General features: G+C 34.0%; 1 protein-coding gene across 3 annotated transcripts; it reads left to right on the top strand.

Moving 5' to 3' along the window:
• The first annotated feature begins 9427 nt into the window (after window positions 1-9427).
• LOC113506010 (partitioning defective 3 homolog B-like) lies at window positions 9428-20453 on the top strand. 3 transcript variants are annotated; one of them, XM_026888881.1, is made up of 9 exons: window positions 9428-10065; window positions 10579-10733; window positions 11405-11527; window positions 11865-11985; window positions 12504-12656; window positions 13173-13284; window positions 14554-14624; window positions 15006-15092; window positions 17731-20453. In XM_026888881.1, the coding sequence occupies exons 1-9, from the start codon at window positions 9434-9436 to the stop codon at window positions 17762-17764; spliced, it is 1488 nt and encodes a 495-aa protein (XP_026744682.1). In that variant the 5' UTR covers window positions 9428-9433; the 3' UTR covers window positions 17765-20453. The 3 variants fall into 3 exon arrangements, with proteins under 3 accessions (XP_026744682.1, XP_026744674.1, XP_026744677.1); XM_026888873.1 differs by having other exon boundaries at window positions 9431-10065; window positions 17720-20453; XM_026888876.1 differs by lacking the exon at window positions 15006-15092 and having other exon boundaries at window positions 9433-10065; window positions 17720-20453.
• Window positions 20454-24712: the final 4259 nt, after the last annotated feature.

Here is a 24712-nt window from a genome sequence, read left to right as displayed (position 1 = left end):
TCAAGATATACACATAATTAGAATCTCGTAAACGCTAAAGTCATTACCAGAAAATTTAGGACGAACGGTAAGTCCGTTGGTCATAATTAAGTGCCAGTAACCGATTCCAGATAATTAATAATAATTGTTATCTGCGTATAAAAGACAAAATGCTTTCCTTACTATGTTGGTGGCGGCTACCAGGCTAACGGGATGCAGCTTAGTACCTACCAGTGTTTTAAAAGGTGCCTATCTGACCACCTCAACCCATCTGTTCAGCAAAATACCCCTTAGTAAGACTTGTTATCATGCTTTCTATCTTCTGTCTTCCCGTAAAGACTGTTAAAGATGTAAGTGGTTATACTTACCCACTTGTTATGACATAGATGGTCCCCCATCCACGGACCGTCCGTATCAAGCGTAGCTTAATCGGTGTTCGGCCAACTTGTGCAATTGTAGCTTAGCCACCATTACCTACCATAATATCTTAAAATAATACTATTAATATAGTGAAAAAAATGCCGCTCTATGCCTGAATTACTATAGTGCGTGAAGAAACGAGAAGCCGATATGACTAAAGTATTGCGCCATCTCGCTTCTTTAGCGGCAACAGTAGTAAAAGCACGTAACACAGGCTAGTGACGTTAATGAATCGTAAGGGTACTGCTACCGAATACCTTAAGTGTTTAAGAACCACTTGCTGTCGTGTTTTTGATAAATGGTCCTTATACAACGCCGTAGGGAACTAGACATCTTTCAAATACACAGATTTACTGTCGTACAAGTAAGTAGTAAATCGGGCGGAATGATAGTTTTAAAACAAGTGTTAAAAATCATGCTTGATTAGGTGCATCTGAAGCTAAAGATTGATCGATTGTGATATGCCGTATGGAAACGAAGTGTCGTTTCAAGCCCATGTTCCTTAAAGTTTGTGCATCATTAATTGACTCTAGTAGAAATTGATGGGATGTTTTCGGGAATTTTTGATCTTTGCATTTAGATTCTCCTGTGACCTTTAAATTAAAATACAAGTAGAAGGGTTCAACATTTTCGTCAAAAAAGATATGTATGCTTCAGAAACCCTCTAAGTTGAGTTTGAAAACTTAAAGTATCTTATATCAGTACTTATACGCATTACCACTTCATACAAAGCTGTTACAGTTAAGTTGATAATTATAACTTAAAACTAAGTGAGTCTTATCTTAAACGTCAACAATATTTATGCAGATTATTCTCACCTTAAAAGCTAATAGCATATTATTAATGTAAAGCCTAGTATCAAAGAAGGGAAATTCAAAGTTAGGCTTTAGACACACTGAAAAGCCTGACAGACACTTCCATTAGATACCTCCCGTGTGATCCAGGTCTTATTGTTCAAGAGATCGGTCATAGACAAGTGAGTGCAAGTCACTCTGTATGAGAGTTTTAGTTTGTCTATGATATGTTCCGAGCTGATGAATAGGTTTTATGCAGTTAGATTGTTGATGGATATTAGCAGAAGCAAACTAAATGCTTCATGGGCTATTGGTGTCCTTTTCACATGTATGGAATTAGAGGAGGATATGCGGAAAATTAAAGTGATGAATTAAGTTTGGACTATATAATTAATGATTTTAATTGATGTTTCTCTTATGAAATAAATTGACGTTTCCTTCATTTTCGAATGATATTTATCGCGACCTAAATTAAACAAATTATGCATTTTGTCTGCTCCTACGTAAGTTTAACGGTATTAAATTATATCTTTAACTAATAAAATGTTTTACATTGAACAAACAGTGTTTACTAAGCGTATTATTATGCTATCATCTCGAGGCGACATCGGGACAAGATTCAAACGCAACAAGCGTTTAACACAGCGATAGAGTCATTGGAATCGACTAAATAAAATAAGATAGATCCTTATACAGCGTGATTGACGAAAAAGGAGGTTTTGAAAAATTTAAGATTTATTTAGAGTCAGATATGTATGTCTGGCGGATAATGCGTCGCGTATTATCAGTCGCATAACGAAGACTAAAACTTCGGTCTGTAGAAACAATTGTAGATGAACTTAGATTTTTTTGTTTTTCCTTTCATTTCATTTCCATTTAATATTTTTTTTTCTTGCTGGCGCCACTACCATTAAACTATTAAGTTAATAATATTCTCACGCTATTTTATAATTTGCCAATAAAATTGGATAGTTTCATTATTTCTGTATAAATTTGAAAGTATTATGCGTATTATGTAGAACAAGGCGACTGAAAGTTTTGATAATGTTTTCAAATGCCAAGGTCAATTTGATAATGGATTTTTTTTTTAAACTTTCGCAGATATTTGCTACTTTGTATTCAGACTACTAACAGTGGGCTTTATGGAAACCAAATTTTGTAAAAATATCCAGATTTTTATAGTGTCAGTTTTTTTTACACTTGCGTCACCCACACTCAGAACAAGCGTTTTTGGAACACACAAAAGCTTTTCCTAACCGAGGATCAAACCGATAAACCACTTATTAAATAACTTAAGACATTTACATGGACATACGTACTTAACATATATATATATATTTTTTTCAAAAAACGTTATGAGGTTAAATTATAATCAAATCATAGGACTGCTGCCTCTATTAATAAAACATTCAACACGTTTCAATACTTACAATATAATAATTAAATCTTTGAGATATATCACTATCTTATCTTGGCCTATCCCAGCTATCACCGAAGCGTGACAAATGCTCGCGACGCGGCGACGGTCGCGTTCCATCTCATCATTATAACAATCTAGCGCATGCGCACTGTAATGCGAGATGATGTTTAAATAATATTGTTAATGCGTTAGACTTACCTTATAGACTCATCGTACAGAGGTTGGTTGTCACCCTGAAAAGAAATAAAAGTGAATTAACATTTGTACCTCATTTAAATTGCTTCAGATTAAATCTTTGGGATCCAGAAAAAACAGACAAGCTCGAGTCGACTTCACAACACTTAGCATCAAAGAGCGAGAAAAAAAGTACGTACATCGTATCTTTCACCGTTGCGCTTATAGTTATCACGGATGATGATGACAGACGGACAAAGGTATTCCATAAGAATACAACCTTACAAACCTCTTAAATATAATATCGAAGAATTTTAATAGTAATAAAACAAAATAATTTGTGTATTAGTTTCAATTAAGAAAACTATAAATATAATTAATTGCCGTTGGCAAAATAAAAAATCTGCTATCATAAAAAAACTTATTAAAATAAAAGCAATTTCACGGTATTTCCAAATTAAAGACATGACAGTTTTATTAATGTTTAAGTGTACGGTAGTTCAATGTAGTTTACTCAAATTAAAACTCAGGAGTCAACAAAAGGCGTGTTCATGACTCCGCCCATTCAATGACTAATACGAGACGACTATTAATTTACCGTAAATAGGCATGCTTAATGCTCATGAATGGTTGTAAACAGCAGGCAATGATTACTGACTGCACGGATAGCCGAGTGGTTTACGTCACCACACCAAACCCACTGTGCGCGTGTCGCGGGTTCGATCCCCGCGTAGTACAAGTATTTGTGTGATCCACGAACCCTTGTTCTAAGTCTGGGCGTCTTTGTGCATGTGATTTGTATGTTTGTAAAAATCCTCGCGACACAAGGATTAAATTCCAAAGGAGGAGTCGTTTAAAAAAAACAAAACAAAACTAACTTTAATTCTGCTTCTTGTAATCTTAGCATCGGAGATTATTGTTAAGTTCATTCAGTTAAGAGAACAAAAGAAAAAAAAATACATTGTAAAAGCAATATATTCCATTTTCTGTGTATAAAAATCTAAACTGTAGTTACCTCAATACCAAATTAATATAATATGTAACATTCTCAATTAATATCATATTAAATCAAAATGGTTCCAGCTTTTGGGCGTGAAGATGTAACAAACATGAAAACACACTATCATATTTATTCGATTTTTTATTAGTAATTGCTCTTTAATGTTCAAAAACTCATAAAAGGAGAAAATGTCAGGAATCCAATAAAAAGTAAGCGCGTTAAACAATAAAATGCGAAATTCTAAGCTGACAAGTAAGAGCAGTTGGTTTTAACTGGGCAGAGAGAATCGGAAATACTGTCACGCACATTACGACAGGGTGGTCTAGACTTAGGCCGAACTTAAACGGCCAGACGCCATTAAACACGTGCCACAAAATTTCAAAAACGTGCAGAAAAGTAAATATGGACGTGAACGGAGTTGGTCAAAAGTATGAGGCTTCGCTGTTGGTGCGAAGCCCCAAAAGCATAATTCTGAATACAAATTAACTCGCTTCAGTAAATTATGTAGATTTTTTTCTACCGTAAAACACAGCTTGACAGTAAAACGTGTAACCCTCCCACAACATAAATGTCTCGACCGATTTCTATCAAACGTGTCTAAAAACACGTTTACGTTTAATCCAAAACAAATTTATTTGAAATCCCTCAATCCTTTCGGTAGCTATGATGCCACGAACACAAAGCTCTCTTGGGGTTAAAAAAGAAAACACCCAGAACTCTTCCTTTTCTAAAGCTGTTTTATCAAACTCTTCGTCCTCTCCGTCCGAACATTTCCCACTCATAATTCTTTCGCAATGGCAGTCCAACCAATACTAAACACACATGTTTGTTTGTTTGTTGTTCACCTGAACCAGATGGGCTTAATGTGTTTAAACCTTGTAAACCAAAGTAACGCCACTTTGCACGGTCGCTTTTCAACTAAAGCATAACCCTGGAGAACCGTTAAGTTAGATGTGAATAAATTATGGTGTGAATGTTTTACGTATTTTTTATAATAATAATAATAATAATAATAAATCGTTTATTTGCATTAAACATGGTATACAAAGGTGTTAAATAGGTATATAGTAGGTACAAGCATGTTTAGCTAAGATGAACATAGCACGCAAATTTTTTAGGAAACTAAACTATTTATACATTAACATTTGTAATCCATAAATTCTTTTAAACTATAAAAATTACAATCACTTAACCATTTATATAATGCAATCTTTAATAATCTTATATTTAATACTTTGAATTTACTTGGCATCTTGTTATATATCCGCACACATGTTGCAAGACAATTTTTATTATATTTGGTCAGTCTTGGTAGATCACTCTGTGCTAATCTAAAAGGATCTCGTCTGTTGCGTGGACATATTTCATTTGCAGTTTTAAACAGCTGTATATGCTTAACTACGAATACGCATATTTCGTAAATGTAGATACATGGGAGCGGTAACAAGCCAAGTCTTTTAAACAGTGGTCGACATGATTCGTCGGGTTTTAGTCCACAAATTGATCGTATGCACTTTTTTTGAGCAATGAATGCTCTGGTCATGTCGGTGCTATTGCCCCACATTATAACACCGTATCGTAATATCGATTCAACATAGGCGTGATATGATATAAAGGCAGTCTTCATATTGGTAACATTTTTAACTTGCTTGAGTGCGTATACGAATTTATTAATTTTAGTGCTAATATTATCTACATGTAATTTCCAATTAATATCTTTATCTATTATTATACCTAAGAACTTTGTATGCGTTACCTCATTGAGTTTATTTATATTAAGTTTAATGTTATTTTTATTATTATTTGTATTATTGAATTGGATATAGACGGATTTGTTTAGGTTTATTTTTAAACGGTTAACGTCAAGCCAATGTATTAATTTATTGATAGTATTATTAATTTCACGCTCATGATCTGTAATGGTATTTTGTTTTTTATCAGTTGCTACTACAATAGATATGTCATCAGCAAAGAGGATGCATTTGTGTTTGGTTATTTCTGTAATGTCATTTATGTATATAAGGAATAATACTGGGCCAAGCACACTTCCTTGTGGCACGCCGTATTTATTATGTCTATATTCTGAACAGTAGGATGTCATGACTCTATTTTTGTTAATTTTATTGATACTAACGCATTGTTTCCTATTACTCAAATAGGACATAATCCACTGTAGAGCGGGTCCCCTTATTCCAATAGCTTCCAACTTTTCTAGCAATATGTCATGTGATACCAGGTCGAAGGCCTTTGATAAATCAAAAAATAGTCCAGTGGTCATTTGATTGTTGTTAACATTGGAAAGTATTGCTTTCATAAGAGAGAATGTAGCTAAAGTTGTAGATTTACTTTTTTGGAATCCAAATTGTTCGTCACTTATAATTCTGAATTTATTGCAAAAATCAATCAGTCTTCTATACATACACCTTTCATAAATTTTAGATAAAATCGGTATTAAAGTTATTGGTCGATAATTATTTATATCATCCTTATCTCCCTTTTTGAACAATGGCTTTATTATGGACAACTTCAATTTCTCAGGAAAAATTCCATTTAAAAATGATATATTAATTAAGTGAGTTAAGATCTTACTTAGCTCGTTACAGCAGGTTTTTATTATTTTAGTGCTAATTTCGTCATATCCCTCAGATCTGGTATTGCGTAAAGACATTATTTCTTGTAGCACCTCATTTTCTAGCAATGGCTTCAGAAACATTGAGTTGTAATATTTATTTCTTCTAGAGTTTCGGTCAGCACTTTGTTGATTTGGAATAGAAGTTAAGTTAGTGTAATGGTTATTGAACATAGAGGCTATTTTCAAAGGGTCTGTAATAACTGTGTCCTTTAGCTTTATGCTTTCTATATTCTCTTTGGAATTAGTAGCGTTAATTTCATTTTTTATTACAGTCCATGTTGCTTTACATTTGTTATCATGTGCATTAATATATTTAATATTTATGTTCTTTTTTGAGCTATATACACATTTATTTAGTAGATAAGAATAATTTTTATATTTGGCTTTATTAGTTGAATTTTTATTTTTATAATACTGATAACGTAGTTTTCTTTTAGTTTTACAACATTGTCTAAGACCTTTGCTTATCCATTTTTGTGCATTTTTGTTATTAGTATTAACCTTAACTCTTACGTTTGGAAAACAAAGATTGTAAAATAAACACAACAAATCATGAAATTCATTAAATGCGGAATTTGAATCGGTATTTAGATGAATATTAGCCCAAGTCAAGCTTTGCAAGCATTCCTTAAATTTTCGGATATTTTCTATGCTGTAGTCTTTTTTGAAAATATAGTATGCTGCTAATTTTAACGGTTTATTTTTAGTAGGGAAGCTCAACATTTGTGCTGTATCATGATCTGAAAGATGTAGAGGTAGCACGGTTGAGGTGGCATTTGAGATGTTGCTTAGGATATGGTCAATACAGGTCAATTTACGTGTTGGTACCTTAATGTGTATTGTCAAGTTATAATTATTTGCCAGGCTATGTAATTCATTAGTTATGTTGTTTTTTCTTAGAGTATTTATATTGAAATCACCGGCTATTACTAAATTTAATTTAGATCTATATTTTCTCAGCAGATCATGTAAAAGACAATTTAGTTTTGTTAAAAACTGATTTGGATCTGATTGAGGTGTTCTATAAACAGATATAATTACTAATTTATTACAAACTATCTCTACACCGCAGGCTTCAAAAGTGTTTTGTATTGCATGACCTTTTACAAATGTTAACTCTTTATAATTCAAACCCTTTTTAATTAATATACAAGTACCACCTCTTTGTTTTTCTCTTGAGAAATTAGAAGCCATTGTATAGTTATATATTTTGACGTAATTTTCGTTACCTTTTTTTATAAATGTTTCAGATAGACATATAACATCCGGATCATTATTTACTTCTTTTAATTCTTGAATCGTTATTTCTAATAGTTCTTTCTTTGATAGGATACTAGCAATATTTTGATGGAGTATTCTAAAATTTTGCTCCTTATTTACTTTGGGCTCGAAAAAATGATTTATTCTTGTTTATAACAGGAAAGTAATAGGGTATGGTCCCTTTTGGACTCTTTACTTCCAGTTGAGGGGTTATAGTTTCCATGTGGCTATTTTTTTGAAGACGACTAAAGTAATAGGGAATTGTCCCTTTCCTAGGTTCCTTAAAACTAGTGTTTACATTAAGACTTGATTTGTTAGTCGCTAACCAGTTTCGAATTTCACTAGGGTTCAAATATTTATCACTGTAATCACAACAATCTATAATATAGTTCACTGAATGACAGATATCGTACAATTTCGTACTTTTTTTGTTTAAAAAGTGGCATTTTTTATACTGTTTACACATGTCTTTTATGGAGTAATTCAATTTATTTACATTTAAATACGCGTTACTTAAGACATTTAATACAATTATAGTGTTATTTTTGAATGTATCTAATATATATTGCAATTGAGATATGGTTTGGTTTGAGTTACGATCATTTTCCCCTATACATATAACTAGTTTGTCATCAGCAGACAGTGTACTATTTCTACAGTTGGCTAAGATTTCGCTGGACGGTGCATTCGGCTTCGTTTCGGCGACGACGCTGTATGTTCCGTACCGTGTGTTTGTTCGCGAATGTGAGATGGCTGCTGCTAGTCCGACGCAGCGCTGGGATCCGAAGATGAATATCCTCTTCCCGGGGTAGATATCTGGTACATTTAGAGCAGTTGAGTTTCGATACTTTGCAGTATTATTTGACTTTTGTCTCGTTGCGTGCGTTGGTACCTGAGCATCATTTTCACATGAGGTATGACTACTTCTCATGAGTTCTTCAATGCGCCCAGTGAGATTTAAGATCTCCCTTTCTGCGACCTCTAATTGTTGTTTTAGAGTGACTATCTCTTGTTTCAATAGTGAAATTTTTCCGCAGTCGTTGGTATTAATGTTGTTACTGTCTAACGATGGGGAGGTTGGTGTAGAATACGTGTTATGCTGATGTGACAGGGCACGGGTTTTCTTCTGTTTGAGCTTAAGACTGTCATCAATCGTAGCAGAATGACATATGGATTTTAAAGTTTGGTTTTCTAAGGTTAATTTGTTTATCTGTGTGTGCAAGTCCTTATTTTCGATCAACAGATTTCCCAGTTCATTTTCGGTGCTTTCAAGTTTAAGTGTGAGCTGAGCTATAGTGTACTTCATTTCTGAGGTCGAAACTAAATCAGATACTGTTCTATCAACACTTCTTGATATTTTGGGAGTATTGTATGACTCGTCAGATGTTTCGCATTCTGTAAGTATATGGGAGTCAAATAACAATGTGCTATGTTGTACAGGAGACTGGCGCAATGTTTTGTCACCCATATTTTTATTTATTAGATCAGCTTCTTGTTGCGTTGGAGATAGTGTTTTTAACGAGGTCTGCTTTTTACGCACCGTAATATTAGATGTACTATCTGTTGCAGCATATTTTTTATTTCTGATGCATACTCTGCACCTCCATTTCTTTTTGGCTTCGGCATCTTTGAGTCGGTATGTCCCGAGAAAAACCCATTTTTGCCGTTTTTAACAACCCAAACACTCGATATGCGTCTTTTGGCCTTGCAGTAGCACTCACAACTATAAATTCCCTCAAACTGAGGTCCTTACAATGATCCTTCTTCTCGGAGTAACAAGCGAACTGTTGTTCTTAAGAAATTATACTAATGAACATAACATTAATAAAATCAATATTGTCATTACAGACAGCATGGATAGTTTAGCAAGGTGGAAAGACGACACGCCGCCAAATGGAAACGATACCACCAACTCAAATGAGAACTCACAAAACTACAACACTGTGATCTACAATGCGAGCAGTGACAAAGAGAACAAACCTGCCGATAATTACCACCAAAAGTATGACGCTAACCAAAACGAAGGCTTTGACAGCCATGACGGAAGAAGCAGTAAGAAACACGCCTCCATAGTCACGATAAACAACAACAACAGCTGGGTCTCCAACCAATCAGACGACAGCAAAGGGTATTTAGAAAGAGATAAAGATACTGCTCCTCATGATAGCAAAAGAGATAGCTTTGAATGGAGTCGGTTGGATGGATGGAATCCAGTGATAGATAGACTGACGGGTTTGAGGAATGAGAGTTATTACATGGCGACGCAAGTCGAAGCGCCGGTAGCGAATGGTCACCATTATAGACAGAACTTAGGGCATGTGCACATGTCGCGGTCGCCGCCTGCGCATCATAATGTTATCATTGAAGAAGACTACGGTACTACGAAGTAAGTAATACTGTTATAATGTGATGAATATTTTTTAAATGTGTCATTGAAACATTTTTAGTGATGGTTAATTACATTCATATAGTAGATTTATGTTTTCAGAAAACGCATCACATTTCTTTTTTTTTTTGGGTTACATGTAGGTTTCTTTCCATATATATTTTATTATATTTAGTGCGATTTTATCAAATCCGAAATACCTACATCCGAATATTTGAAAGACGTACTGATGCTCTTTTCTTGTGATGAGCTAGCCATCCATTTCAATATTTATGCCAGAATTCGATCAGCGATAGCTAGGTTCAGGAGTAGTTTGAGTAGCAGTCTTCAATCGTATTTGAATATACTCAACTGGTATTAAAAAAAACTGTTTAAAAAGTAAACCCTGTGGACTTACGTGCGGACTACGGTTATTAACAATTACTGTTTGATTACGTTAGCCTCTTACTCCTCTTTAACCTCTAGCCTCTGATTCCCCTCCGCTCTTACTACTACCGGTATTTAACTGTGCAGAGGCAGCGGCGGCGGCGAGTCGGGCAGCGAGTCGGGCGCGGGCTTCAGCCGCGACGCGGTGGGGCGCCGCTCCATGTCGGAGAAGCGCCACGCCGCGCTCGACGCCAAGGCCACCGGGACCTACAAGAAGATCAAGGAGATTAAAGCTATCAACTGTAAGCATAATCCCTACTATTATTATAAATGCGAAAGTAACTTTGTCTGTCTGTTACGCTTTCATGTCTAAAGCACTGAACTGATTTTAATGAAATTCGGTACAGAGACAGAGTTGACCTTGAGAAAGAACATAGGATAGTTTTTATTCCGGACTTTTGCAGAGTTGTCTTGGAAACGCGATATAACCGACATCGACACGGGCGAAAAGCTAGTAAACTATATAACAATAATTTCCTCTCAAAAAATTACTACTCTTACGACCGCCTTCGCAACACTTCTTCGCTTGACAGCAAATTGATTTTAAATGTTTGGTATTTTATGTTGAACTGCATTTTTAATAATGTGATTTGTAATCTAACTACAGCGTTTGATACTGTTAGCAAACCTAAAAATTACGAATACTCTTAACTCTTAATAAAAGAATAAGCCTTAAATAAATTAATATCTGCATTAATGTATGTATGTTAGTATTGCAATATAAAATATAAAACATTATATTAAAATTATTCCTGTTAGTCGTGGTGTTTTCCAAGGTAGTATTTTAAGACCTTAGTTTGTTTTATGGAATAATACCTTAACCTTTACATCTATATATCAATACAACCAGACACTTTCCTATCAAAATTCAGTGCTTTGTATTTTCACTTGATAATTTTAAATTGTTTTACAGCATTGCAAGTGGGACCATCATTAGGCATGCGGAAATCATCAAGTTTGGAGTCACTACAAACAGCTATACAAGAAACCCAAAGGAATCCGCGCGCTGAACCAATATACGCACGTGCCCATCCACGTAAGTAATTGATTACATTATTTCGTATATTAGCTTTAGTCAATAATTTTTTGATAAAAAAAGGTCAAGAGCGAGTCGAACCTGCGATGCTGAGGGTTACGTACATATAAGTAAAAAGAAAACCGAATCGGTGGTAAGACAAATAAATTTAAGGGCTAATAAATTATATGACCGCAACAACCGTTGTTCTATCTCGATCTTAATTCTTAGCGCCAGCTTGTATCTAATGAACCATCATTAGATACAATCTGGCGCCAATGACGAACATCGTTGCCTGACTCGTTTTTACCGAATCCTAAAAATTGAAAATGTAAACATGTTTTATTTATTGTTGCAGCTTTAAAACATTGGTTGACGGACGACAACAACGGTCCCGACATCATACGGGGCTCGCCGCAGCAGTCCTCACTCTCACATAAGAAGCCCTCATTACTCAAATCATTATCTACCATGTTCAGGTAAATACAACATCTTTCGAACAAATGTAACAAATAAATAATTTAGGAATTGAACCGATTCTCAAAAATAGCAATATACTCGTAGATATTTATTCAGGTACCACATTTTCATGTAAGTTCCAAAACTTACATTTATATTTTGTATTTACAGTACTCAAAATACGTCTATAATGTTCATCAACATTTTGCAGAAAAATAACATAACTAAAATGAGTTCAAGTAATTCTTTTAAATGTAAATTACCTTAAGATAAAATGTATGATTTTGCTATAAATGAACTAACGGCTACTTACAGAATAGTTTGTCCAGTGCATAAATGCAATGGAAGAAATAATATAAGAAGAATTATCAAGTCATACTTTTAGTATACATAAGAAAACAAATATTAAAATATCAAGAGAATCATACTAAATGAAACTTGACTATAATTATATCATACTATAAAATCTGCTGTAAACACAATTGTTTAAAAACCAACTATAAGAATACAAGTCTTTAAGTACATTTTCCGTTAACAGGATAGGCAAGCCTCATAAGAAACCTGAGCAAGAAGTGTATGGCAGGTCCCAGCCTGGCCGAGCGTCAGAGAAGTCCTTGTCAAGAGACGCGTTAGAGCGGCAGAGCAGGATAGAAGAGAGGGAGAAAGAAGAAGAATCTAAGTCACAACAGAGGTATGTGGGAAAGAAGTTAATGTGTAGGCTTTAAAAAAATGTTGATAGCTGTTCAAGTGAAATTCAAACATTGTTTTAATAGAGTTATACAAAATTACGCAAGAAATTATTGTCATGTATAATATACGGAAGAAATGTATATTTATTAAGATGACATTACGCTTTTCGAATTCGTTCTGTTTTATATAATTTATGTAATTAAGGTAAAAATTTTGATAAGCCTAGAGGCTTTAATTGAAGCCTCTTTATTTTTATCAATTTATCATAAATGTTTAACGTGAAATGAAGTGAAATAATTTATTCTGCAAATATAATAGACGTCATCACTTTTACATGACATATTCCCAGTTAGGACTCAACATTTCCTAAGTAGCTACCTTGAGAAGAAACGTCAAAACAAACTCATGATGGATCATCGCCTCTTTCCAATTCCACTTAATGTAGTTTTCCATACTGCATAAATAAATACATTGTCCTTCCTGGACTGGCCCTTGTATACAACGCTGCCTGGTGCAGGTCGGAGGCGTCCCACTCGCGGCAGGGCAGCAGCGGCAGCGGCGGCGAGCGCGCCAACAAGCGGGAGCGGCGCGCGCCGCCCTACCGCGCGCCGCCGCATCAGCAGCACCCGGTAAATATTCATCTATCATGATCTTTTTCTAGTATACTCCATATGTTTAGGTAGTTAACTAAAGGTAAACAATCTTGGTGTGCCTTTTTATACAAACACATATTGTTCGAGCGCAGCGCCTGCACTCTCATTAGGAGCAACTCAACGCGTCCCCACAATTAGGTATAATATACTTCAGTGGTACATTTCATTTGGTAATCTTTATTGTTGTTTTACGTTTGTTTTTAGTCGAGTTTTATTTTTAAATTAGGTTTTTAGACAATAAGATACACCAAGATTGTTTACCCTTAGTTAACTTCCTAAACAAATTGAGTATAGGTTATGGTGTCCTCCAAGGCAATGAGATTCGCCTTCCAAATCTGACGTTACCATTTTCTGAATAAATGCAGTATATATGTACCTACAGGTCGAAGTCGAAACAATTTAGAACCAAATGGTAATGACCGAATATACTATGAAACGTTTCTCTTTTATAAAATAACTATTTATGTAGGATTTTTCGTCCAATGGGCTTGTTTGCCGTTTTACAGGACTATAGGATTGAAGGAATTGAAAGCTTACTTCTCTCTTGAAAGTATCCGATATCCGACAAAACATATTATGGAAAATTTACTTTGTTCGGTAGAAGTGAAATTTGATACAGTATTTTTTTTTATAACCATTTCAAAAATTTAGAAAGCCTTAGACTTATTTTTATTACATGCGAAGGCAATCCAACGAATACAAAGTAGGTTACAGTCAGTTTATCTTATGGATATTGATTTTTTTTATTAAGATTTTTTCGAATTTAAATGATTTCGAAGTAGCCTAAATTGTTATGAAGTAGCGTACCATATGTCTCTACCTAAAAAGAAATAGGAACGCATTATAACTTTACACGAAATGACTACCTAAGCTGTCAAATAAACATTAGATACAATTTAAACTAAGGTAATACAACTAATCTTTATTCGACCTTGACCCGAAACGTGAACTGTAATAAGTTCAACCACAATGTGTGTGTCTGTCCGAGCTACCGCAGACAATAAAATATATGAGATACCGATTTGAATACGCTCTTCTTCTAACGTTTCGTAATAATCTGTTCAGTCATTTATGACGATTGAAAGGGCATGAACATTAATGTCGAAGGTTTCTTAAAAGAGCAGTGGAGAACCGCTGCTCTTTTGGCTTTCGTTTCTATTTTATTTTCATAAATATTTATCAAAAATCATTTACATACACAAGGACCTGTCATCTGGTTATGGAAATCATTTTATAATTTTGTAGCAGGCAATGGACAGCGCGTGGGGTCCCACCGGGCACTACGTCAACTACGAAGAAATACAACAAAACTTAAAGTGAGTAATAAGCATTTATTACACTAATAATCCTTGAAAAAAATATACAAAAATTAACAAAATAACCATCAACTAATATTTCTGTTTCATTACTAATTTTCCAGTTCCTAGGAAACAAAGATCGTGTCATTGTCAAAGATATATGAAATAAGATAAGGAAAATAAAATGCAAATAAAGTGGGGGTCAGTTTGACGTTATATGTCTTGCACAATTACAATTAAACTTTATTATTAAGGAAGATATATATTTCTCAAGTTAGCACGCGTAGATAATACAATCCAAGGCCGTTATTTTTAATAAAATTAATTTAAAAGCTTCCGTTATTGTGTAATAGTACCGAAAAGTCGTGAATTAAGACTAAAACGCTCATGATATTGCAGCGCGCGTCGCGAGAAGTTGAGTGAGGTGCAGATAGGACAGATGAGGAGACAGGTCAACGCACAGAGAGCCAAGGCCGAGGAGGAGAGGTGAATATTACACTATCTGTCTATTATATACTTTAGAGAGAACTGTACTTCATCCTTAGAGAAAATAACTGTTGGTCTAATCCCGAAACTGATTTGGTTCTGCTTTTGTTTCCAAAATTTGAATCGGTTCCCGATCCTTTCGATCGAGCATAGTTCCAACTCGTGCCACTGGATGAATAAGCGCTACTGTCGGGTTTCAGAAACAACTCGATCTCAATTCGATTGAAACGTATCTCGATTCTGGCGGGACTAAGTTGAGTATCAGACTAATAATCAAACAACTCAAGAGGAGGTCAAACGTGCCAACTGTTTACTCAAGTTAATTTACCTTACACAAGTTATATCTGTTTATGTTAACGGCTACAATCGTTAAACAAGCCTGTTCAAATAACGCAACATTTGTCAAATTATGCAATTTCGGAACGTAAATGCCGTTACTTCGGACTTAATTATATCCGTAGCGTTTATGAGTCGACAATGTAATTATATAAGTTAGTCTGTCATATAAACACGGATTTTTAAATCAAGGTGAATTTGCATATATATTTTTTTTCGTCCTTCGATTCGCTTCTTAGCCTTTTTATATTTATTTTGTGCTTAACATCACTAAAACATTTGAAATGTTTTTTCTATTATACCATGAAGCAATATAAGTATCTGCATCTTTATAACCTACCCTATAACCTGAACTAGCTTAACATTGACGTCATTGGCCATAATATTGAGTACAAAATCGAAGTCAGCATTAAACAGTTATAGAGATATATTGACTTGCTAATTGGATATAAAAAAGTTCTTAGAAGTCTTCGAACCGGTATCATAAAATAAATCGATTACTTCTCAAGAAGATAACAATAAAATAAAGTGTTATACGTTGTAATAAGATATGTTTTAATTGTAGATTTAATAATAATAATTAAAGGAACACTGTTTTTTCCATTTCTCTGGAATTTCTTGGGCGTTGGTAAGCTGCTTGTGCTTTGTAAGATCATTAACGGCTTGATAGTAGTTTGCTAAATGCAATTTATATTAAAAAAGGAATTCACTGCTAAAACCATGGTCGTTGTAAACAGGAATTATACCAGTACTATTATCTAGACACGCGTTGTATGTTCAAGCAGCGCCGTGAGTAATATTACACCCCCTTTAATACACAGGGGGCGCTGCAAAGTAGAATTTTTATGGAATTGAATATAAATAATAAATTTAATTGCAATAAAAGTATCCTACAATATGTTAGTATAATATAAATCTAACTACTTAACTAAAATTATCATCATGAATTATATTGAGGATGCCTCAGTCTTGTAGGTACTACAAGACTACCTACTAATGCAGAGCACCATGACCGATATTCGTTCAATAGAATATTATTAGGTACTTTACTATAAAGTGTTCATCTTATAATTAAAATTAGTATTGTGCTTGACATATATCGACTAAGTGTGATTTAGCAATAACTATGCAAGCGTGGCCCCTTGCAATTAGTTTTAATTGCTTTAGCGGCTTGCCTTTGATGAATATAGTCTATCAAGGATATTTCGTCCCAGCGTTGTTTTTGTTCTTCACAGTTCACCTTACTAATCATACTAATAATTTTATTATGTTAATGTAGATGTCCTTTCCATATTAAAAAAAAACTAAGTTCCATCGTTGAAAATTAATAACAATGAATGCCTAAATCTTCGCGTAAATTGAATGGTTTTTTTTTAATAGTACTGGAAGTAATCAAGTAATACAAAAGTAAATTTGTAGACGAAAAATATAATGTTCTTTTTTGTTTATGACAGTCGTGTTTCAAAGGCTAAATAAATGTATTTTCCGTTTTTAAATCTACCTATTTTGAACAACCTTCGCCTTTAATTCTTATAATAAGAATTTAAAGTATTTTGTTGAAAATTAGCATTTAGGAAAATACATTAAGATATTTTGTTTTGTTAGTTTTATATTACAAAAGCCATTAGATAAATCGTTGGTTTTCTATAGATCATTAACATTGAGTAATAGATACCATTCATTCATTTTAATTTTAGTATTCATTAAATTGATAAATAAACATGCTAACTGCTAAGTATGTAAGTCATTTAGAATACAACTTTTGCATAGAAATAAGGCTGGTTTATACAATATTGTAACGATGATCGCAATGCATTTAATAGATACACAAGTATGTTTTAGCCGTTTAGTATTCAGCAAGATACGTATTACAACATAAAACATTATAGCTAAACACTTAAAGCTATTTCAACCATTTAGTTTATATTTCCAAGTATCTCCCTGTTGTTTACTGCACGAATAGCCGAGTGGTATTGATCACCAAGCCAAGCCCACTGCGCGCCATAGTCGAGGGTTCGATCCCCGCAAGGGACAAGTGAGATCCAAAAACACTTGTTCTGAATTAAGGTATCTTCTGTGTGACTTGAATATTTGTCAAATGCCCGTGACACAAGGAATCAAATTCCACAATTTGGTATCTTTTGAAAAAAAATACGAATTTCGCATTTAATAATCGATGTTTGCTCAAACTACACCAAAATTCATATCCCTAAAATGTCAGTCACGGGATTTTAGTTTCCCTCTAAATTCCACAAAGCACTTTGTTTTAATGATTGTTTTTAACGCGACAGTCGTCGGGCAGGAGCGGGTGGCTACCACTCACAGCGCTCCTGTAGGGAGGGAGGCGTGCGGCCGCAGTCCAACTACTACGAGTACGAGAGCGCGCCGCCGAGGAGACCAGGCAAACTCTCCCATTACCACTGAGCAATGGACGTCGAACAACGCAAAGTATACACTACCGTCGCTGTCCGAGGTATCAGATCTCATTTTAATTCGCGATACATTTAACGATTATATCGCTTCTCTAGGCGTTAGTAATGCAATCTGTCGAGTCGATCCCTTATTGATTTAGCTTCAAGTGCCTTCACTGAGACTGATTGTTTCGCAAGTTGGTGCCTATAACGGAATTGAAAGACTTAATATTATGATGTTGTATATGTGTTAATTAAATAACCTTTGTCAACAATTGTTATTTATTTAGCTTTTCTCATGCAAAATGTTTTTGCGTTTTTTTTGTATATAAAATTATTTTACCTTATTAATGAAATACAAGGAAGCTATGTAGCTTTAGTACTGAATTATAGTAATTAATTTAAGTATCCAGTGATGCGTAGTTATATTTCAATCAATTGTCGGTATTTGACTATAATAGTGTTTTAAGTTGTGAAAAACTTTTCTAAAAAAAAGAAAAATATTTTGTAGAGATCAATGGTCGAGGCGAACCTCTTTATAAAGTTTTAGGTAATACTTGGAATTGAATTGTTTAAATTAATGTACTTAATGAATACAGATCTTTTGAAACTATTTTGGCACATTAACAATGGTTATTTAATAATTAATCATTTTATGATATACTGTGACTTAAATGAATATTATCAAGAATGCAAAAAAATCTTGAATATTTTTCCTGTTAGCTAATTATGAGCTCTTAACGCATGGTAAGTTTCGTTGCCGTTGTGGGAGGGAGAAGGCTGTGCGCGACACATCGTGTTGTCTTATTTCCACAATGACAGAAGTAAATCCTGCTATACGTGCTCATAAACACCGTCCTTAAGTAAAAAATAAGTTTTTCCTTACGTCACAAATATATTTTTTTGAAACAATATAATGCAATCAACCTTTTTGGTAATAAATTCATCCAATATTCAAACTAAGAAAAAGAAAATAGTTTCTCCTGTTATCCTTCCATAACATTTGAAATCTGTTAAACAAAGTTTATTTTAAGATTATTTACGACTATGTTACATCGGCATTACAGACATTTCCTCGAACATTCAACTTTGCTACTAAGTGACCCTTTTATCCTGAAACTACAATAAAACTTTCTAACTTTAGCGAAGTGGAAAATTTCAACTTTAAATGTATACTTTTGATTACTCTTGAAGGCTAACATAAACTTGTCTAGAACTATGTGGTTATACAACATTAATGAATACTACTATGAGCTCTTAAAGCAAGATTGTGACCTTTGTGGAGGCGAGAGAACGCTATACTTCGTAGAGCGCCATCTCTCTCTCCCACGATGGTAACCACGCTTTAAGAGCTTATATTACAAGTCCCTTGTTCTAATGTATCTTTTTACGAAGTTAATTTTGTTAAAGTTTGTGTAATGAATGTGCGGGGAATGCGTTTCGTAATGACCGTCCTTAGTTCTATGTAAAGATTCTTATTTATGTCTATTTTAATGTAGATGGTGGTGCCATCAATACTTAGTTATAATTTCTCATCGCTGTAATTACATATATGTTCTGTGTTGTCACAAGATTCATGATTACATAGCAACATATACCGTTTACAATTCTCAAATTATTCGAGAGCTATTGAATCAGCCCGTTTGTATGGCAACGGTGATTAAATATTACACACATTTACAGTGCTTTCAGTACTAAAATCACTCGTTACATATTTGCTTACCATTTCCCTTGGAACCCGCAAATTTCAATGAATGAATACCGAATTACATTATACATTTAGCGTAACTGTTGCCAGGTGATCGGGCTCTCGGCGATAATTCACGGTAGAAGGGACTATTACGAAAGTGCGAAGCTTTTCACTCTCTTTCATTAAGATGTAGGAATGCGTATATATTCGTATTCTCCCGTACATTAATTTGCTCTGTAAGCGACGTGTTTTCGTAAAAGCCCGCACGTAGGCACATGTACATTCCTACTTAACGTCTAGTAAGTTTATAAAAGAAGCTTTAAAGTGTAGATTAGATTTATAATTAAGTTTAAAAATAAATCTGATAATGTGTGACTGAATAATTTATATCACTTTGAGGAATTTACATTTATAATCTACTAAAAAATATAATTGTGTGTAAAACTGTATGTTTCTATCGTTTTCAATGCAACAGTTGTATAAATTCATTTATTTGTTTTTATTTCCATGTTTTTGTGATATCTAATCGGTATTTCGAGGCCAAACTTGGCCTCTGTGGTGAGACGGATGATTAGTTACATAATTACATATGTAGACATTTATATTGTATATATAATTTCTAGTACGTTCTCCGAGATTAATTTTGTATAGACAAAGAAAATTAGCTTTTAAAATTCCATCAACATGACTTATTTTTAGATGAACGAACAAGTTGTTTAGTATTAGGTAATCACTGCAAATGTATATTTGCTCAGAAGTGCCCATAACTTGTACATATTTTGACGTTTATATTACAACGTCTGTGCGTAACATATTGTTCAATTTGATTGACTGACATTAAATAGAACAACATGATATAATGAAATTCATAAATACTATTCGGACATTCAATGTATGTAAAATAAATAAAAACGTGGTATTGTCTTAATGTTTTTTATTTACTCTTGGGTTCTTGGTAAGTTTTGTTTTTCTAGTTTTTGTTTAAATGCGTCATAGATCTGCAGATAACAAATATTCGCACGTTAAACTTAGCTTGAGACCCTGTTGTCTATTTTTCTGATTAAAAATAATCCTAGAGATAAAAGAACATTCGTTAATATTTGGTTAAATTGTTGATTTAGTAGCCACCGTAAGTTGATGACATGCTGGTTGAAAATGCATCTTAAATGCTCGTAATAAAAGCCATAATAAGTCATCAAGGGGTCGAATGGAACTGGTGAGCAATTACTAAGTACTTAGTTCTTAAAAACTAATTTAAATTGCTTAATTTTACGGTTATGAACATATTATTTCTATAAAAATAATAAAGTTGAGATGAATGTTTTACGTTTTAAACCGAATTGATTATTTGACAAGATGAAATAAATGTATTATTTTCAGACATAAGGGCCTAAAAATATGCTAGTTGAGGCAATCGAATTAAAAAATGGCAAGATCATGTTGAATTTTTATGTAATATTTAGCATTTAACTGCTCTAGAAAAAACTAGGCTTTTTCGTTTAGCAGTGGTAATGACATACTTAATAAATCATGATTCATTTAATTGTTTATGACTCATGCGGTATACACTATTAAATTGATTAATTGAATCGGAACTTTTTTTTTTAAATTTGTTCAACTATTACATATTTTATTAGCTTGCGCAAAATGCAGTAAAGACCAATAATGGCAGCGAAATGACTGTTTAACCAATAAAATCACAGAACAGTGATATGAGAAGGTAGATATTACCTCATACCTCATAGCAACAAAAGGAATGATGACTTTTAGGCCCTCAGATGGATACCTAATTAAAAATATATATTAACACATTTTTTAGTTATTCTGAAAAGTTTAGGAGAGGGGCTTGAGACATCACAATTTCGTAAAATTTATACACAATAGTCGCGTCACGCATAAGTTCCATTAACTGTAATTTGAATCAATTTATGATTGCAGTACAAAAGAATTCTACGTATCCACTATTATGCATAGGACACTGAAAAAAATTGTCTTCAGCGCTAATTCCATAATTCGCGAGCTTTTATTCCTTCAGCCTAGCCTAGTTAATTAACTATCAAACGATTTATGGAAACCTACATTAAATATATTTTACTAGAAATTTCTATGCCCCATCCGATCACGTTTAGCACCATCGTATAATCCTAGTAGATTTGAACTGACGACCTTTTAATCAGCATTCAATGGTGTAGTATAACTGGTTATTGTCGCTTTTCATACGGAAAGGCTTCGCACGTATCTCAACTGTTTTGACTATTCAAATAGGCAGAAGACTACTCTAGAAAAGAAATATAAATAGATAGGTAATAGCTGCTTATTGTTTTTGTTTAGGAACATTTCTGATACCACAAAACGGGATGAATAAAACTCAGAATAAATTAATAGATGTCTGGTTTTAATATGAAAGACAGCTGTTTTATATAAAAATAACTTATGCGACAAAACCAAAGGTAGTAATGTGAAATTCGCTCTCTTTTTAAACTTCTAGTCCAATATACCCTATTTACAGTATTGTCAGTACTTCACGTTAATATTTGTACGATTTGGTCAATGAATTTAGAACTACACTCAGTCTGTTATTTTACGAAAGAGTTCCTTATCTAGAAAGTACCTGCATACGAATTTTGTAATCTCTTTTGTGATATCTCTATAATTTAAAATATGTAACTCTAGAGCATCAACTTACAAGAGCATACAGATCGCATTGACAGGCACTACACGTGGAGAGACTAAGGCTTTGTTCATATCTGACGGAAAAATAATCGCATAATTCTAGCTAGAGCATGGATACAAGTCGATATAATAACACTTTATCGGTTGCCGGTCTGCTCTCGCCTTAAGCATTTTCAGTCAGATATGCACCAAGCCTAACTTTAGCGCTGGTACTTCACCTATTTGCGTCCACACGCATTTGCAAGTGAAATCACTTGTCATGTCATATAATCCCAGCCTATTACGCGGGCTGCCGTGCTTCCAGCGGCGTTTATCTTCAGTGGCTCGTTAGAAAGGGCAAGGCCGTGCGTTGCGTGTTTGCTACACTTTATATTGTTTGTGTGGTTGCCCTTTGTCGCGGCCTTCCTCAGTGCCACCCCGTGCGCCACCGACCTCGTTTAATGGGATCCTGAACTAATAAAATGTTTATAGGTAGTCCAAATTGCCAGCTGGGACGACTTCGCAGACCTAACAAGGACGCTCGGTAGAAGCGTTGATATTTATGGACTGTAATAATTTTTGGTCCTTTTATTTCTGTGGACTGTGGACAAGTGCCTATGTTATGTAGAATGTTTAATACAATAGACAATGGTACGTGATGGCATCGTATACCTACACATTTTCAAAAAGCAAAGCCATAGGTACTCCTTACTAAGGAAAATTGCAAAATGTGAAAGAGTTGCTCCGCTCTTCATGTTGAGCACCGCGTTTTTTCCACACCTGAATTAGTTTAATTTTATAATGTAGAAGTTGGCAAACAACGCAAATGACGTTTTTGTAAGAGTTTAACACTACCCGCTTCTTCCTGAGAGGGCGCGTTTGTCCAGGTGGAGTCCCCCGCCTCACAAAACCAGGCAGAATATATTTTAATGGCTCATAACAAAACCCACATTAATCTTGGAATTTTACCAAGTGTGAATAACATTTAAGTTCTTCGTAATAAGGACAGTGAATATTAAAAGTTGCAATTTCCGTACGATTGATCCTTCAATCCTTATTTCTCAGAAACTTTGTGACGTCAATGCCATAAGGTCGCTTCACACGAAGAAATGTGTTAGCAAGAAACCAACTCAAGGTCAAGAATAATATTTATCTTTTAATTCCTCTGAAGGAAACCACCTACGATGGATTTTTAACTTAGAATGTAAGTACCTACTTGTGTTTTTATTTGAAACTAACATTATTAAACGATGCAGCGGTTTACTCACGCGTATTTATCGGGATTGTCCGACTAGTTTGAGCTCTTAGTTTTCTTAATCACGAGCTCCGTTAATCTGTTTTGTTTATCATTAACTATCCCAGAATAATACTTTTACGGATTTTACGTATCATGGTCACGGGCAGACTGAGATGGCGTTCGTCTTGATTTCAATGTCTAACATTCGCGTAAGCCTAAGAAACCACTATCCCAGAATACTTAGTAGATATTACTTATACAAAGATCTCTTAATTGGTGAGTAGGTAGATATTATACCGTCTTTTGTTTTGCACGTTATGGTGGAAAACTAGTGAAGGCTGATTGAAATTAATGGTGTGTTGTTATTTATCAAGTCTAACTACGAATCATTGGAAAAACAGTTTATTTCTCATTTGAATGATTTATTTGTATCGTCTTGAGATACGTCAGTACTATTCCACAAAAAGTTTTCATAAATAAAATGTTAGTCGATGTTAAGATGCACAAATGAAAGGCAACGCAACTGAAAATATCATTCAGCGTCATAGTCTGTTTAGAAACGGTGTTTTAAGCTCAAAATATTTAATCCTCTAAATTCATTGATTCCTATATCTAAATTACCAATTCTTTATCGATACTATTCAATACAATACTCGCACATTCATGTATTTCTTCATCTAAATTATTAATTTTTTATTGATACTGTTCAATACAATCGTCACAAATTACTCCCTGTGCGTTTGCCTTTACGCTTCAACTTATTTTTGCGATTGTTTTTTTAAAGAAAAACCACAATCCACATTTATACCAGTTATCGAGTTAAATCAAGACATAAAAACATTCCTAGAACGACCTAGGTGTTGTACAAGACGATAATTATAATTATTGGTATAAAAACCCAACCGCGTTGACGTGAGAATGTTTAAGAATAAATGAGACTTATTAAGAGCTACTATAATATAACGTCTTATTAATAACTATTATCTAATGACGAATATCTTGGTAAGCCTGCGGTTTTATTTATTTTATTTTTATTTTATTAGGGAAGCAAACAGATATTATATATAAACAATTACAGCCATAATAAACAACACATAATCCAAAACAGTTTCCACACTTATGTATGGATTTTTATGCACGAGGTTCAGGTCCGATCATAACGATGGCAAAGACCTCATCAAATTAAATTTTTAAAGATTACTCTTTCTTAATTATTCTAAGACTCGACTTCGACTCGACTCAAGATTCAACGCAGACGGTGGAAGATATTTACTTGAGGAAACCTAGATTAGAA

This window comes from Trichoplusia ni, chromosome 2 (genome assembly GCF_003590095.1).
Source record: "Trichoplusia ni isolate ovarian cell line Hi5 chromosome 2, tn1, whole genome shotgun sequence".
Taxonomy (NCBI): Eukaryota; Metazoa; Arthropoda; class Insecta; order Lepidoptera; family Noctuidae; genus Trichoplusia; species Trichoplusia ni.
The sequence above is the reverse complement of the archived record's forward strand: the minus strand, read 5'-3'. Positions and strand labels throughout refer to the sequence as shown.